The sequence below is a fragment of the Podarcis pityusensis genome (assembly GCF_964106645.2).
Source record: "Podarcis pityusensis genome assembly, chromosome: 7".
NCBI classification, from domain to species: Eukaryota; Metazoa; Chordata; class Lepidosauria; order Squamata; family Lacertidae; genus Podarcis; species Podarcis pityusensis.
The window spans coordinates 80,937,923-80,956,535 of record NC_138031.1 but is presented as its reverse complement, the minus strand read 5'-3'; the positions used below and the strand labels follow the sequence as shown (position 1 = coordinate 80,956,535).

Sequence of the window (18,613 nt, the reverse complement as noted above, 5' to 3'; positions counted from 1 at the left end):
AAAAAGACCACACGTTTGGTAAGTTAAAAAATGCTTTACTTACACACTCTTCAAAGGTCAGGTTCATGTGTTTCATAAAAGGTTGCACAGGCAGTAATATTCACCTTAGTTACAAAGCGGCAGAAGTTCCTAAATTACTGGTAGAGGAACTCAAGAATGGATGCTGAGAGCCATGCAGTTGAGCTGGAGCAACCAACTCAAACCTCTTCACATGCTGAGCTTCTCAAGTAAACTGGAGAACAAAGGCTTGATTACATAGTTCCTTCCAAGTTGAGGGGAAATAGATAGTGAAGCCTGACAGGACAGCATACTCTATGGTATTAACCCCTTCATGCCTTAATTAGACTTAAGCATGTTGGTTATGTGAAACTGATTATCCCACAAACCCCTTCTCAATAAATGAACCACTGGGAGTCCCATCTTAACTCAAAGGTTCTCAAAACAGTCTCTTGGTCGAGGACTGGTCAGAATATTGACTGTCATTTCTTTGGTTTGATAATATGCCAATTCAACAAGTCCATCTTGTACCACATCATACACATAGAGTCTCACTTTCCAAGAGTCAGCATCAGTGTAACCTAGTAGTTTTGGATTGCTGTTGACTTGCAGTTTACAGTTCATGTCTTCCTTTAAGTATCTAGTAATTCCTTGCATATCAGTCCAGTCCTTCTCAGTGGGAGAGCTAACATCCCTGCTTAGAATAACCGGCCCACGAGCCACCCCAGAACTGAGCCTCCTGCTCAGCGAGTTTGCAAACATTTGCGCTAAACAGGCGCAGTGTGGTGCAAGGACTAGCTTCTGTGGTGCCGGAAATCGCATCTGTGCAGACACCAGAAATCGTGGGCACGCGCGCCTACACACGCACGCGATCCGGCCCATGGAAGGATCTCTGCTGGAGTGAACCAGCCCAGGCGAGGTAAACCTTGCCAACCCCTGGATTAAGTACATGTAAAGCACATGACTTCCCCCAAATCCTGCAAACTGTGCCCCCCTGGCCCCGCCCCACCCAAGCTACAATTGCTTAACACCCTTTGTCTCCATCTGCTTATAGGAGACAAAATGCCTTTAAGCAAATTGTAATGAATGAAACTAATCTGGAGAGAGTGCATTACTTTCCTTATGCTTCCTCTTTTCTTGTCTTGCCTCTCCCATTCTACATTTGGCTTTGCAGTAAAAGATAGAAGACTTAAGGAAGACAGAGATTGAACCTTAAAAGAAAACTAGCAAACATTTCCAGCTCCAACATTTCTTTCTGTGTAATTAGAGAAAGCACATCTAAGTCCTGTCATTTTAAGAGCTCTGCCAAGAACTGATAAAATTGCTGTGTGCTGCTAATATTGGCTCATCTAGTACATTATTGTCTACTCTGACTAGCAGTGACTAGATGTCTTTCCCATTATCCTGCCACCTGATCTTTTAAACTAGAGATTGAATCTGGGATGCAAAGCATGGGTTCTGCTACTGAGCTATGACATCCCACTGCCACCTCCCTGTATAACTTCAAAATAGCAGAACAGGTGACAAGCTGAGTCATTCATACAAATGTCTGTCATTTTCAGCATTCAGTTCAACATACAGTTGCAACTGAAATTATTCAACTCCCATTGCAAATCAGGTTTATTATCAAAATTTACAGACTTTCAGCTGTTTGCAATGAGCAAATCAAACAAAAACAATTGAAATAGCTCAACACAGAATCGAAACAAGCGGTAAAAAAGAAGAACCAAAACGATGCATATTTCACTCGAATAGCATTTTGTTTAATAATACATTATTTGTCCAACATGGTGGCACACATAAGATAGGAAACAAAGCATTACAGGTGCATGTTTGGATAAAAGAGACATCTGTATTAACCACCTGCTAATCCAGCACAACTGGTAAGGAGAGTCACTCAAAGTGCATTAGTCTCATTTAGACTCTGGGACCCGCTAACCTTTTAACAGCTCTAATCCTGAACTCAGGAGAGGGAGACATCAGTGTTGCACCATCTCTCACTGAAAAGTCTTCCTGTAACACCTCAGGAAGGCGAGTTAATTACACTTTGTTCTTCAGTTCTCCATTTATTGATGCTTCTGATACGGCACTGATCAGATCCTGCCGTCCAGGATTTCTCCTCTTGCATAAACTTTGGATGCCTTTGTAGATAGCAAACCCAGGGATAAACAGGCTTGGTATTCCTGCAAGGACTACGATGATAGCATAAACCCAGTCAGGATATTTCATCGGCATTGATTTGGGAAACAGGTCCTGGGGAAAAGACGACACACCTTTCAGATAGTTGTAGGTGGTGATGGTGCAGAAAAGATGGAAACCTAAAGGCATCCATCTACCCATCCCCCCTGAACTGCATTTAAGCTAGGCTCCTTGGAGTGCAGGAAGAGCAGTGCCAGAAACTTATATTTTTGCTTTTGCAAAGGCCAAATTGGTATACCCAGCACCGCTAAAGGGAACTGAGAACTCAGCTACATTAGTAAAGAAAAAGTGTATTAAAACACTGTGACACCAGACAGCGCTGTGGAGTTCTTTCGCCAATGTGATTTCACATTATGTTTACAAGAAAATTTACAAGCTTTTTTTTAATGTGTCTATATCCAGTCTGAAGTCCCATTCAATGCAGGCATGCCTTAACAGGGATTGTGATCAATCATTTAATTTCAATTTGTAGCCAATTTAGAGCAGGTAATTTATTTTCCCTAAGGGGGAAACAAATTGTTCTTCTTCATCTGCCCCAACAAGATATTCAGCAAATAGTCCTTGTGGGGGTGTGGGAAGGGTAGCAAACTGTGGATTGGGCAATCAAAGGCATGCTGAGCACAGCGTGAGTGAAGAGAAACCCATAAAATAACTTGGGGTGTGCTTCTTTGAACATGTGTACTTACGTATTCGGGATCCCAGACATTGTATCGTAATTCTTCTCCCACTTTCACCACAAAGTAAAAAAGGAAGATAACCAACATGATAAGAGGACTGATAAATCTCCAGGTGGCCTGCCAGAATATATTGGGTTTGTGTCCAATCATGAACTTAATATCATCATTAAATCTGATAATAAAGAGAAAGGAAGTTTAGAGAAACCAAGCTGCTTTGGACAGATTAAGGGCCAACTCACACATGCATATTCATTACTTGGTAACTGCCATAAGGAAAGAGGGCATTACAGATACGTCAGAACTGACAGAACTTCCATTGCATTGCCTAAAACGTTATATCTTGTAATGGAATCAGCTCTCACATTCAGAAGCTGGTTATCAAGTGTAGACAAACTGTTGCATGAATTTATGTATAGGTTGGGAGGGTTGCCCCTCCAGCAGATATCATGCACATGCAGCCCACTACCAAAACCAGCACAATTGCTTTTGTGACTTTTGTGATTTGTCCCCACAAAACACCCCATCACAGTTTCTTCCTATCTATTCGAATGGCCTTTGCTGCACAATACCAAATGTAACAATTCACTGATAAATGTATCTATGTACTGGCTCACTGGGAAAACTTCAGAAATTCATATAGACATGAGCTCAGCTACTCAGCAGCCCCTCTGCCTGAGTATTAATTCCTGGCATCCTGATACCTGAATGCCAGACAGGTAGCCATTCCAGAAATAACAAACCCAGATGAAGACAAAAGGGTGTGATTAAATTGGCTGGGAAACAGGGAAATGTAAATATCTTTTTTGTTACACTTGATGGGTGTTTGGTGGAGGGCAAAGAGAACCATGGGGCAGGGCAGATCTGTAATCCTTAAAACAGTCCAGTAAGGTGGGCTTATAAATCATTTAGAGATTTTATTACAATCAAGCAGTATATAATTTTTGTTAAACAAATAAAATTATTTTCCTTGTACTTTTGAGAGGCGGGTGGGAGAATAAGTGGCTTGCACAAATCTAGCTACAGAATTTCTGGCTGATAGGAATCCAGAGACACTTTCTATTTGAGAAGGTTTCACATCTTACCTGTCTATCCCGTATATGTAGACAACGGAAAACATCTCAAAGAAAGCAATTATCAGCAAAGGAATTGAACCGGCAAAATTATCAAACAGAGCCAACCAATAGTTTCCTGATCTCAGCACAAAAATAATGGCAAGCAAGAAAGATGTCACACAAATCAATCCTGTAAAGAAACAGCAAACACGATCAAACAAAATAAAATGTGAAGCAGAAAGTTTAACTAAGAAAATTAAATAAATATTATAATACAAGAAACGTTGGCAACACCTCAAGGATCAAATCAGCTAGACATGAAGAAAATGTATTGATCCAGTTTTCACACATCATGGTGAACAAGTTAACAGTTTATTGCAAACACACTGTCTCTCCCACCCTCTGTTCATTCTGGTAGGAAAGAAGCTGATTTCTGCCATAGTATTTGTTATGTACTGAGTTGAATAGGATCCAAAATGCAGCAGTCTGATTGGTCCTAGAACAATGCAGCAGTATGATTGGTCTGCAGGAGCCACCCAATCCAGCTCCAGATGGAAGTGAATCCACAACCTGATTGACCTACAGGAGAATTCTGGAATTAGCCAATCATGTGCAGCCCATTGTGTAAATAATGTATATAAAGCAGATACTTTGAGGGGGACATTCATTCCTCCTCACCATTATGAGCTGAATAAAGAGCATGAAATCCACTCTCGACTCTGAGTATATTTCAGTATTACATCCAAGCCAGGAGCTATGATTTGTTTCATTCCAACAAAGCTATGATTTGTTTCATTCCATATGCTCAGTAAGCCAAGAAGAAACATTGGGTACAGGTTGTGGCTTGCTATGAGTGAAACAAACCAAGATCCCTGGCTCAGACATAACACCAAGCCAAGAATAGTGGGTTCTTTCCTCTGAACAGTAGCTGGGAAGACAGAAACAGACCAAAAAAGTTGCAATCTATGGTTGATTGCAATGTGTGAACTAAGCTATTCTGTTATTGGAACTCTATGGAGGATATAAAGTCAAGGGGAAAAAGAAAAGAAATGGCTCCTTCAATTATTGTTATAGATTTAGGAAGTCTCAAATTCAAAGTTCGAACTCCTCAGCTAGACTGGTCCATCTCAAAAGAGTTGCTGTGCAAAAAAATAAGCAAGAAAGCTGACTGCTATCCAAAGCTACATGCTCACAATCAATTCCCCTCTCCTCCATCATCAATATTCAGCAGCAGGGGTTGCTTTACTGTGTTTGGCTGCAAATGCAGGTCCAATGAGTAGCTGTAATGATTTCACTCTGCCTGGCTTGCTGGCAAAACTCATGAGCAAGTTGCTGGCTTTTTACCATCATCTTTAAAACATGCTTCATTCATACTGGGTCAGATTTAACTAAGTTGTTGTGCTAGCAAAAGCCAACACAACAAAGCCTGTTGATGCAATGGTACTTTCCCCAGCCGTCCTCTGCACCATGACAGCTGCAACCAACCCAAAACTGCTGGGGAGGGTCAGGAGGACCCCACAGAACAGGGGGAAAGGGAAAGAGCATTCTTTCTGGCAAACAGAAATGCTTTTTCTGATTGAACTATTGTCTTAGTGCAATACTGAATTCCACCCAATGAAAATAAAGTATTACATCATTTAACTTGAAAGAAGCAATATACTACTTGAATTCAGATGACCACTTTGCAATCCCTCTGTTGCTACACCCTGATTATACTACCATTTTCAACTAACCTGTAACAAGTTCCTTAGGCCATTTTTTCGGTATGATTTTGAGATCGTTCAGTGGCACCATAACACCCTCTATATTCCCAAACATAGATGATAAACCTAAGCAGAACAGCATGATAAAGAAGAGGATGGACCATATTGGCGAGGCAGGCATTTTGGTGATGGCCTCAGTGAAGACAATAAATGCTAAGCCAGTTCCTTCAACACCCTGCAGAAAACAGCAATAGATATAGATGGAATAAGACATACAATTATTGATCATATTAAAACACACTTTAAGTCGCTCAGGTTAGACCAACTACAGGCAACTTCCTAAGCCAATAGGACTGTATCATTTATCATTCTATCACTAACTGCTCTTCCACCAAAGCACCCAAGGAAGACTACAAGAATAGAACCAGATAAAATCATCACAAAAGCGACAATGAATAAAGTTTTTGTTCAAGCAACAGCAGCCATATGCTAAAATCAGTTATGATAATTTCCAAGAGGGTAAATAAATTATCTCTCTCTTTCATTTATGTTTATATAATTTGGGTCTTACAATGGTCCAGGACACATGTGGTAAATCATAATTAATGGTTCATCAGTAATATGGAAGTGACTCATGTTTATTGATATAAAGTCCTTTATTATAATCTTGTTAGCTTCCATGTTATCACCTTACATCACTTAAGAATGATTCCAGGTCACAGGTCTGAAATGTAAGAGTTGCAAAGGTTGCTGGATCTGTCGTGTTGAGCCAAGCTTGCATTTGTTCAAAGTTTTCCTGGGTTACATTACCTTCTGGTAAATCAAATGCATTTGTCAGAGTGAGGATATTTCTGCAAATGCAAAAGGAAAGCAGTCAATGCCTCTTCAGTCAATGACTCTTCACACAGATTTCTTAAGTTTTATCATTATGATAATGAATTAATAAATAAATTTATTATGCTCACAGAACAACGCATTTAAAAGAATGCAAATACATTACAGAGGGGTCAAAAGTAAGTTCTGACTTTACCATCTGCTTCCTAATTTCTATTGAAAATAGAAAGTATTTTGCTACTTTATCAGGCAGTAATAAAAATAGAGCCATCAGTTAAATAAAAAGATATCAGATCCTTAGAGGCAGAGTTCTTAATAATATGGAAGGGTATGCCTCCCAAATCCTATATTTCCTGTGCCACAAGGACAAAGTTGTTAGCTAAGTTAAGAGAGCTGAGGGCAGAACATTAAAATAAATTAACTTACATGCTCTCTCCTATTTGTAAATAGCTAATGTTTGCCCAGCTACAAGAAGGGTTATTTGTACATAGAAAATGCTCTGGCAACCACATGCCCACTGTTTCCCCACATCATTGGCAGTTCTGCCTGTGTTGCTTGCTTATTAGAGAAGACAACTGATCTCCCAAACCCCTAGAACTATAATTGTCTGTGCTATTGGCACTCATATTGGGGAGGGGGAAGAGAACAATGATCTGGGATGCTTTAACTGGAAAACAGGAAAAAATGACTTACTGGCTAAAGCAATTGTCATATCTCTCTGTTGCTCTGAATCCAATGATTGAGTATATGACAGTAGCTGCATAAATAGATGTGAGGCCATTAATCACAGAGATAGTCAGAGCGTCCTTTTCACAGTTGTTACTGGAAACCAAAACACAGAAACAAGCTCACTGGGTGATCTTGGGCCAGTCACTGTCTCTCAGGCTTATGTACCTCTGGGACTTGTTGTGAGGTAGAAATGTGCAGGGGGGGGAGTGGAGAAACATGTGTGTGAGCCCTGGTTGCTCCGTTTCCTACATCTTGCATGGTAAGAATTGTGCTACAAATAGTAATACACAGTCTTCAATATGAAAGAAAGGAGAAGGAAGGACTTTTCTAGACCTTGATCTTGAGTTACCTTGTTTTGTTCTTCCCATTTGTGTTTTGTTTTGTTTTTGTTTTGCTCATGAAGAACATATGCCTTCCTAGATACTTATGAGATAGGATTGGGGGGGTGTCACTGTCAAGAAAGGAACTACTACCAATTGTGAAATTGTCTTCTAAAATTGACTTTTTCTATTTGGTATGGCAACTTACTGAATTGAATTATAACTAGAGAATGAGATGAGGCCTCCAAAGGCAAGGGAAAATGAAAAGAATACTTGAGCTCCGGCATCAAGCCAAGTGGTTGGGCTGGCCAATTCTGCAACCTGAGGAACAGAACAAAAGAGCTTCAAAAATTGGATAACTTTACAGCTAAAATGGAACAAAGGCATGTCCTAGCTGACTCTGAGCATGCAACCTGTTCATTTAATATAAAGTGTGGTATGGGAGAATCCCACCGCTTGGACCATCCTACTCCTGTCATTCAGTGCATAACCCAGCAGGCAGGTTAAAGGAACTGTCCATAGGAGGAGAAGGGTACAGAATGGACAGGCAAGGCAAGGAAGGCTATGCGTGTGGACAGCCAGGCAAAAGATTTCCAACAGAAACCTGCCTTAGCCCTGTCTATCTAGATCCTTCCTGTCAACACTGACTGCCAGCAGTCCTCCAGGGTCTGACGAAGAGGCTTTTCCTACGTCTTTTACTTGCGATCTTCTTACTGGCTATGAACCATGCTTGGACCTCATTTGCTACCTGTGTGCAAATGATATATGCTTCCATTGAAATAGGGCACCTCCCGTGCTCTTGATTAAAGAGATGAGTTGCTCGGACTGAAGAGCCAGGCAGATTGAGGATTTTATGTGTCAAGGTGGAACACAATTGCCCCCCCCCCACCAGTCATCTGGGAAACTGCTGAATCAGCAGGTGATATTTGCAGGAGCCTCAGCTAACACGTTAAACACATCTGCACAGGTAGAAGAGGGCAGGGCATCACCATTTACTATGCAACCCCTGTCTCTCAGCAAAGTGGCATGTCTGTCTGTCTATATGACTTTGATCATGGAGGGCTTAATGATATCCAGAAAATAATCAGTGTACAGTGGTGCCTCGCAAGACGAAATTAATCCGTTCCGCGAGTCTCTTCGTCTAGCAGTTTTTTCATCTTGCGAAGCAACCCTATTAGCGGCTTAGCGCTATTAGCGGTTTAGCGGCTATTAAAGGCTTAGTGGCTTAGCGGCTAAAAGGCTATTAGCGGCTTAGCGGCTTAGAAAAAGGGGGGGGAGCGAAAAAAATCTCAAGACTTGCAAGACATTTTCATCTTGCGAAGCAAGCCCATAGGGAAATTCGTCCTGCGAAGCGCATCGAAAAACAGAAAACCCTTTCGTCTAGTGGGTTTTTCGTCTTGCGATGCATTCGTCTTGCGGGGCACCACTGTAAATAATGCTGCAAATGGCTCATTTCTCTTCAAACTTCCAGTTATTCTGTTTACTTGGGGTGGTGGGTGGGGATCTAATCAATACTTACATCAGGCGTGAAGAGATATACAATTCCACTGGTTGATCCTTTCAGTGTTAAGCCACGGATCAGGAAAATTGTAAGCACAACATAAGGAAGTGTTGATGTTACATACACGGCCTGGAGAAGGAATATGTCAATTGAATACGCACAACATGAATACGCCTCTTTTGTTACTCTTACTTCTTTCATTCCTTCCCATCCACAGCTCTATTGTCTCCCACACTGTTGAAATTTTTATTTGTCACTTTCAGAGCGGAGAACTGCCTTCCCCCCTCCTTAACATTACTCTGTAAATCACCACGTGCATTGATGGCACAACATAAAACCCCAAGGAAAATTTAAACCATTGGGTAAATTTGTTTCAATGAAAAACGGCATGGAAAGTAGGAAACTGGGAGAAAAACCATAAAGATTTGCATGTATTATCAGTTGCCAATATTGCAGGTGTACAAATTATAATTGTTCTACGGGAGCTACTTCTGCAGGGTCTGACTCCACATTATATGGGTGTCATCTAAATCAAGAACCAAGTGGATCAGATGAATGATGTAGCTCAGGAAGGAACCACATCACTCAGTCTGTCTAGATGGTAGCAGATCAGATTGAGGCTGTACCACATGAAACCCACATTGCATAAGCACTACAATAATCTGGCTTGTATCTGCATATATTTACAAATGCCTTTTCTGATTCAGCAATACATCTGAACCCGGCCTCTGATGACACTATGTGCTTCAATTTCTCTAGAGTTTACAGGTCACACATTGAGACATGGGCCTGCTCTAACCTACAATGCCACAAAATAGACGTTGCGGCAAACATGGAATTTCCATCCCTCTGTTTGTCCCCATGTGCTGTGTTTGGTTGTTCTGGGGCTTGTGTGTACACTGGTGCCGATACATGTTGTTGTTGCTAGGCTTGATCATTATTATGAACTGCTTAAATTTTAGCATGTTTTTAAAACTTTGTTTTATATTAGGGCTCTGTATAGCCGATCGGCACATTGATTGAGACAACTGATAATAACAACAAGTAAATAAAATAAATAATAAAGTGAAAGCTGAGGCAGGGTGGAGAAGGATCTGTTGGGAAAGAAGTGGCCGGCAACAAGGAGAATGTTTTGCGCCCTTCTGGCCCAAAGATACCATCCAGGGTATTAAACACACCCCAAGCCCCACTTAAATCAGCACACACACAGACAGGTCTGTGAGCCCAGTTTGGGGGAAAGCAGCAGCAGCAATCCCTAAAATGGTTGGAAAACAGAATATAAGAAGTAGCTCTGATTTCGTTCATACAAGACAAAAGTACCTTTCCTGTTGTTTCAATGCCTCTAATCGTGCACACGTACACCACTCCCCAGGCACATACTAAACATAACAGCAGCCACCACTGTACAGTTCCAGTCTCGTCAATATTGGTGGAGACATTTAATGTCTTCCTGTACCAAAAATAATCAACAGAAGAGCTCTTTGCACATTCGTACACGTAACCTGAAACCAAAGAAACAGTCCTATTAAGCAATGCTACAATCCAGTGGGAAGCTTTTCTGTGCAAGCTCCATTATAATGAAAAACCACAGTGCACTCTTGCACATCTCCCATTAATTTCAAATGAGCGTGCACAATAACTTTTACAGATTTGTTTCATTTAAAGAATCTATACCCTGCTTTCCATTGCTTGTCTCAGAGCACTTTACAGTAAAAATAAAACATACAATGTACAAAATTTAAAACATTGGAAACAGAAGCATTAAAACAAAGGTTTCTGGAGGAGGGGAAACATCTTAACCTAGCATCTGACACTTAGCAAGGACGATGACTGCCCGATTTCGAACTTTCAGTGGCCTATGCCACAAGTTTTTTTTTTTAGTTTTTTTTAAACATTGGCAAGAAAGCACCTGACCTTTGCAAGGACACCGAGAGTGGCTTGTGAAATTCATACCCAACTGGGGTGCCTCTTTATGCAGTTGAGATGTTTTGAGTCAATTCTTCTACTCAATTAATCAGTAAAAAGCTGCAGACTTATTTAAAATAAATATGACAGGGTGTGGGTGGGTGGAGTTGCTATTTCTTCCTCCTCTGCCTATCAACCTTTGACCAGTCACTCCTCTTCCCTCAAGAACAAAAGAGAGAAGCACACATTGGAACTGCATGAAATGCAGCACACAGGAACCCTCCATTCTACCAGCCTGGTAGAAACTGAGCTTTTCTGTCTGAGTGCTTTTTAAACTTTTGCCCTGCCATTTCCCCCAGGAAAACCTGCTCTTTAACTCTGAATTGGAACAAACGGCAATTTGGGTTTTCCTCGGATTGCCATAAAGTGTGGGCTTTCCTGGGGAAAGTGGCAGGACCCAACAAAAAAAGTGCAGACCTATGCCTAGAAATTCAGCACAAAAGCAAGTCTGGGTGAGCCCTTTGTTTGACTGATAGTTTCAGCCAATTGGCTACTTTTAATTGGTGGTCACTTTTTTTATTGAGTATAATAATCATTGCCACCCTAGATTGCCGGTAGAAAGCAGGCATGGATTTATTCAAACCAGTCAGACTTTACTGAGTCGCCAAAACATAATTCATTTCCAGGGCAGTTCACAAAACAACAACAAAACAGTTAAAATGCCATGCAATTTCTAAGCCAGACTAAAAGATTACAACACCCTGAAAATAATGTTAAGGTCCGTTCTCATAGTGGTTTTCAGAATTCACGACGCAACACTTGGCTCAACCTGCTAAGACTATAGCTTACCCAACAGGCCTTCCAAAACAGCCGAAGGAAAGCCAGTGGTGAGTCGAACCGATAAGCCTCCCTTGGAAGAGAATTTCAGATCATGGGCACCCATTATTAAGAAAAGTCTGTTCCTCAAAGTCATTGGCAGTTGGAACCATAACTCATCCTTATTTCCAAATGGTTCTGATGCCAGAATAATGTGCAGGATAGCTCAGTTAATATAACTTCCTGGATCTTGGCCCTTCTGTTTGGACAGTCATTTAGATCTTACTGCTGGGCAATAGTGATGCTTCTGGGATTTCTCTGCACCCACCAGCTGTGCTCAGGGCTGGCCTTGCTATGCAGCAGTGTGAAATAACCTGCTTCGGGTGACACTATGAACGGGAATGGTGTCTGAAGGCAGGAATTGTTGCCTGAACGGTGGTTCAAGACTTTTTAAAGTGTTATTCTTACCATGGGGAGATGCCATTTGGGAAGGGACCTAGAGCATCTGCTTTGCGTACAGAACATCCCACGATCAATCCCTGACATATCCAGGTAGGATCGGAAGAGACTCCTACCTAAAACCACGGACAGTCATTGCCAGACAGTGCAGACAATGGTAAGGTAGATGGACTAATGGGGAAATCCCTATGTTCCTTTATTTGTTCCTAATGGCCAGCACGAGGCAGGAGGTGGGGTGATAGAAAGTATTTATTGGTTAGATCCAAACTATGTAGGACACATTTGCTTTCCAATGAAATCAATGAGCCGAATACTAGTGAGAAATGCAATTAATTTACTGGCCCCTACACAAGGTTTTCATATGTGCAATAGGTGAAATAAAATAACGTTCTGCCCTGAGCCTTACGCTACAAAATGGTCTTGAGGAAGCTTTCCTATTGTTGTTGTCTCCAGCTCAGCAGATTAAAACGTTACCCTAATGCAAAATGATCTTTGGTAAAGGACTGTATTTTCTTATGCTGTTTGCAGAGAGAAGCCTCTTTATGATAGACTGCTAACTATTACAAGCATAATCTGTACCTGTTCTGTTTTCATCAGCAAGTGGGCATTCACTCCAAGGCAGTGGCTCTTGGAATGAGTTGAAGAAATACCACATCACCCAAGCAATAATAGTATTATAGTATAAGCCCACAAAGAAGGAGACAATCATTGCTGCTATACCTGTAGGAATAGAGAGAAAGCATTTAGATAGATCCTTTTTGTATTTAAAAAAAAAAAAAATGATTTTGAGGAACAATGATGAGGAAATGAAACTGACAACAGAACAAACCTTAACAGGTGCAACAAAATTTTGAAGATGTATCCCTGTCCCTTTCCACACTGAAATATCTAGTACAGTGGTACCTCGGGTTACATACGCTTCAGGTTACACCCTCCGCTAACCCAGAAATAGTACCTCGGGTTAAGAACTTTGCTTCAGGATGAGAACAGAAATCGCACGGCGGCGGCACGGCAGCAGCGGGAGGCCCCATTAGCTAAAGTGGTGCTTCAGGTTAAGAACAGTTTCAGGTTAAGAACAGTTTCAGGTTAAGAACGGACCTCCGGAACGAATTAAGTACGTAACCAGAGGTACCACTGTAGTTTTCTAAGAATAATCCACAGAAGGAAGCAGAAATCTCCATATATTTAAGGGTGCTGACCTCACAAAGCTACAATTCCCAACACCCTTAACAAAACATAGTGCCCAGAATTCTCCATGATTGTTTGAGTGGCATAAGAGGGCTTTGGATGTATGATGTTAATTGTTAAAATCAATCTGAGGCCACAGACTGGTCCCTCATCAGTGTGTGTATCTGAGTTTCAGTCTCAAATCAAGAAAGAAAGTCCAAATTACTTTTCACCAATACATAATATACACATAGCTGATAAAGGACAGCTTGTTGGACTTTATTGAAAGACTTGTCTCTTCCCCCGTCAACAAAATCACTGTCCATTTCTTAAAGAAAATGGAAAAGTAGGACCATGTAGATTGCACTACTCTTCCATTTTTTCTCAAAAAAGAAGCCGGGACTTTCTGCTCCAAGAAAAATGACTGGAGGGTTGCAAATTGATTATAGTGGTGTGTGGAACCCCCCAATAAAATCTGAGTGAGTGAGGCATGGTGATTCCAACCTAAACACCTTGCATGAAAGCATATGTATGCTTATAATGCCAAAATGTTGCTGAGTATTAAAATACATTAAAACTTACCTACGCCCTTCAGGGCGGGATGGATAGCACTCCAGACACCCACACTACCTCTTCTAAGTCTTTGTCCAATGGCAAATTCAAGGTGGAGCAATGGGATGCCTTCCAGGACAAGCAAAATGAGGAAAGGGATCATAAAAGCTCCTGCAGGGGTAAAATCCAAAATGAGTATGTTTTATACCCAGGGTGGAGAACCTGTGACCTTCAGATACAGCTGGACAACAACTCCCCCCATCCCTGACCATTGACCATGTATGGGCCAGGGCACGGGGGCTGATGGGAATTGAAATCTAACAGCAACTAAAGAGCCGCAGTTCACGATTGTTTTATTTTTCTTTAAATGCAAAAGGACAACTGGGATAAAGTGGTAAGGATGCAGTGGTAAGGAAATGCAGAAAAGGAGATACAAGAGCAATTATAGCATATCCTTTTGTGAATAATGTCTATTTTACCACGGTTTTCTAAGGAAGCAAGTAAAAACAGTGCACTACTGCAGAATTTCAGGCATCATCTGTCGCCACACTCTAATATACTATCAACATGACTACCTCTTCAAAATGAAACTCGGGTATTCTCAGGAGAGTCTTACTTCTATACATTGAGGGAGAAGTTACAAAATAAAACTCAAACCCATGTGTGGGGTGGGGGACAGACAGACTGGAGTAAAAGGGCATCAAAATTATCTCTTTTCTTTAAAAAGTACTTGTAGTTTTATAGCCAGCATTGCTTGGGAATTCCAAGAAACCCAAAACTCAGTGTGGTTTTGAAATCGGTGGTTAACATCAGTGCAGTTTTGAAAGGTTCATTCTACCATCTTGTTTCAAATTGTATTCAAACATAGACAAAAAAAAAAAAAAAAACCTACTCAGAAGCCTTCATGCAAAATTTGGCTGTGAAGCATCCAAATGCGTAGTAAACAGCTTTCCAAAATGCATAGTAGATTCACTAATTTTCCCATAGCCAATTGCTCACTGGGCGTGTTGTCGTTTCTTAAGCAAAACAGCATGTCAAAAGAGCGAGCAAAAGAGAGAGAGAAATGATCCAGAATAGCACTGACAAAATCATTTATCTCATACGGCATTTCTGTTCAGTCACCAACTGAATATACTGGAATATTTCCCTCCAGAGGGGAATTCTCTTACAGAATCATCATAAATCATTTAATAGCCCTGTGCAGAAAAGTGATGCTTTTTAAACTGTTTTAATCCAATGCTGAAACATTTGTACATCTCTACCTTAGAAAGCAGAACATGAAGTAAATTCTCTCAAATGGTTAAGATGCTCTCACATTACCCTCTATGTTGAAATTTGGAGCACACACTGTGGTTACCTGAAAAATCTGAAAGTGGCACTTTTTTTACATTGAACAGCTGAAGTTCAGGAGGCAAAGTTTATCTCATAATGTAGGCCTGCACTCCAGCCACACATTGAAAACAATCTTAGGCTGATGTGTACCTGCTAGAACTAGCATGCAGGGTGGGGATTTCCTATAACAATGAGGAATGTGTGTCTGAGCAAAATGCAAGCTTCTCTTACTAATATTTAATTGCCATGTTAATCAGTACGCCAAATATGTAACACATTGAGTACAGTATTGAAAGTTTAGAAATTGGCATGTCCTCCTTCAGTGAGTGAGAATGTGTGTAAATAAACACTTTCCTGAGATAAAGATTAACACACCCGAAATGCAGTGAAAGCAGGACAGGAGGAATGGGAGTGAAAAGAAATCCCTGAATTTGTTTTTTAAAATTAAAAAAGAAAATTGTCAGAAGCAGCTTGAATCTCTCTCAGATTGTTGGCTGGCTGTATGACGTCAAGCAGATCATTATACACAGTGGATCAGCACTTTGGCAAGGTGGAGATTCAGTAAGTATATTAACCAAGAGATTTAGTGGGATATAGACTTTAACCAAGTGAATGCAGTGACATATGTTTTCAAGAAGCCTCGGACTTACCCAGATGGCACTGTGTCTCCCTCTTTTAGAATGTGCTAAAGCCAGGATAATAAAGAAATAAACAATACAAATCTCCCCTTTCCCTGTTGTCGTTTGTCTATTGTGTTTGTTTTTGCAGTGTGAGCAAGTCTGTATGTGTAGCTGGAACAATATTTTGTAGGCAATGGTTGCTGATACATGGGTAGGGTTATTTTGCTCAGGGTAAGGGACAAGTAATTTTAGAGGGGTGTGAGTGGATTGGTAGATCTTATTTTTCTGAATTTTTCTTCTGCAGTAAAAGCAAACTTGCATGAAAAGGCACAGGTCCTAAAATATTACAAAGTGATTAGCTGCATCAAGTAGTCTTATATTTCAGAGCATTGCCCCCAAATATACTACAACACAAAGTAGGTGCAATGTTAACTATTTTAGACCTATTTTAATTGCATGAAAGTTAGAAAAACCTCTGAATTATGAAAAAAGCTGCTTAATTCAATAATGATAATAATGATAAAACCACCACCACCACCCGTGGGAACTAGGTTGTTCAAAGCACAGCATTTCTTGACTAATCCTAATTTTAAATTAGCTCATGTTTGTATTTAAAATGTTAATGACTGTTTCCCTTTTACAGTCAGACACAAATGAGAAACCACAAGAAATTTGGGTCAGCCTTTCTTAACTTTCTGAGAATGCCCATTTGTTTAGAAAATTGTACCTCTGTCATTATTGCTGCAGTTCCATGCATGTTATAGTCAGGTATTCGGCTGACTGAACTCAACAGAACTTCATTCTAAATAAATGCAACCATATAGCACAATCATATGCAAATCTCTCAATTCCCTCAAATGATAGGGTACATGATTGCTTTGCACGTTCTCTCTAAACTAGGCGTGGTTTTTTGGTCATTAAAAATCATAGTGATTGAGAAAAACATTACAATTTTCCGCTCCATTCAAGCATTTTCACTCAATAAATGTCTGCCTCCACCATCTGCGTGATCTGAGACATACCTCCTCCGTGGCTCTGGCAGAGATAGGGGAATCGCCATACATTGCCCAGGCCTACACAAAACCCTATGCAGGTGAGCATGTATTGTGCCTTATTATCCCATTTGGGTCTTGAATCCGCCTCTGTAGCCTCAAGGTTTTCAAGGTCCTCATGGGAAGGTATTCTCAGTTCCAAGTTGGGGTTTGGCAGCTGCAGTTTTACCATGATGTCTCTGTGCTTGGATGTCCTTGCTCAAGAATCCGTACCTGGTCCTGGGGCTGGACGAAGAAAGGGAGCCTTGGCTGCTGGCTTCAGCTCTTTATAGTGAACCTTTGACACTAAACTTGATGGTGCTGACTTGGGGTAGAAAGGAAGCGTCAGCAAGTCATTTGATTAACCAAGGTTACTCAGAGACTTATTAATGCCTTATCTGCCAAAGCTCCAACTGAGCGCAGTGATTGCGTGGTATCAAAATGATCAAGACAAGTAATGGCAATTCACAGGGCAATTTGCTCCAAGGTACATAACGCAGTATGTTTAAATAGACCTTGCCACACCCCTCTGCTAACCATCATTTGCAATAAAGTGAAGGACATTATCCCAGGAAAATCAAAGCCCATAACCAAGTTCCTGTAACTCCCTACAATCTCTGTTAGTAATCATGCTTGCTGAGACCTCCCACCCCTTCCAGTATCTGCACATCCTGCATCGATGCCTTTACAAGGCTTATATTTCATTATTCTTAGTAAGCAAAATATTTGGGCTTTAGATCAATTTGGGCAAAAGTGTTACAGGTGATTAGAAATGAAGTTTTGTGAGACACTTACCGTAACATGTTTAATAAATGGTACCAAAAAATTAAACCAAAGGATGGATTCCTCAATTTGATTAAGATGTTACAGAGCTCTGAATTTCATTAGAAGTAGCAGGGGGAACTGCTCTGCTGGCAGTTCAGATAGTTCAGATAGTTCTGGCCTATCTGAAGGGTTCTAACAGCCTCTCTCAGCCATAGAGATGAATGAATCTGTAAATTTTGGTTTCTCTTTCATTTCTCATTTTTCTAATCTTAAATTTGGTTCGACACATTCCTGAATCAATTTGCTTTTTTTAAAAGGTCATCACGAAAATCAATTTTTGTATTGATTGACATGCATTTCCCCTAATGTACACATTGTGTGGACAACTGCAATGCAAAATCCAAAGTAGTATGAATTTCAAAGGATAACTGTTGGTTCATTTATTGTTTCAGAAAGTGCAAATTAGGTCGGTTCCCATTAAATTGTGAACTGAACTGAACTGTGTTTTCCCCCTATCCCTCCTCAGTCAGAAGCTGAGCAAGATCCAATTTAAGTACAATACTGTAGTAGAAAAGTGCTGGCCCAGTTCACATTTCTGATGTTCCCATATTTAAACAGAACATTACATTCCCCACAACCAGTCTGGAAATTATCTAAAATTCCACCTAGGAATTGGTGCAAACAGTATCCTACTTTCCCATGCCATATACCTTGGAGAAAGAAGTGGATATGAGCATACCCTCAGGGTATTCATTGCGCAGAAGTTAAAGATTGCCAGAATCAGAAATTAATCCTGTTGTTAGCTGAAGGTGACACATTTAAAGTATCCACAGTTGACAATCTTTAAACCAGGACCAGATAATTTTGTAAAAACACTTGATCTCTGTATAACTTGAGGGAATTAAAACACACTATCTCTATTTTTAGCAACCCATTTTAACTTAAAATTTTGAA

General features: G+C 40.6%; 1 protein-coding gene across 1 annotated transcript; it reads right to left on the bottom strand.

The window, feature by feature from the left end:
- Positions 1 to 1,738: 1,738 nt before the first annotated feature.
- Positions 1,739 to 17,574, bottom strand: LOC308481950 (sodium-dependent neutral amino acid transporter B(0)AT1-like). The gene is made up of 12 exons (XM_081014815.1): positions 16,886 to 17,574; positions 13,942 to 14,082; positions 12,772 to 12,912; positions 10,333 to 10,514; positions 9,031 to 9,141; positions 7,720 to 7,832; positions 7,156 to 7,284; positions 6,323 to 6,479; positions 5,659 to 5,863; positions 3,956 to 4,115; positions 2,883 to 3,045; positions 1,739 to 2,250 (listed from the first exon to the last, which is right to left on the bottom strand). Exons 1-12 carry the CDS (start codon positions 17,085 to 17,087, stop codon positions 2,038 to 2,040), a joined length of 1,917 nt encoding a protein of 638 aa, XP_080870941.1. The 5' UTR covers positions 17,088 to 17,574; the 3' UTR covers positions 1,739 to 2,037.
- Positions 17,575 to 18,613: the final 1,039 nt, after the last annotated feature.

Coding starts and splice junctions, on each gene's coding strand:
- LOC308481950 (XM_081014815.1), bottom strand. CDS start 17,087: ATGGTAAAACTGCAGCTGCCAAACCCCAACTTGGAACTGAGAATACCT. Junction 10,515..12,771: donor TGCTGATGAAAACAGAACAG/GTACAGATTATG, acceptor CTTTGGTTTCAG/GTTACGTGTACGAATGTGCA. Junction 2,251..2,882: donor ATGTCTGGGATCCCGAATAC/GTAAGTACACAT, acceptor TCTTTTCCCCAG/GACCTGTTTCCCAAATCAAT.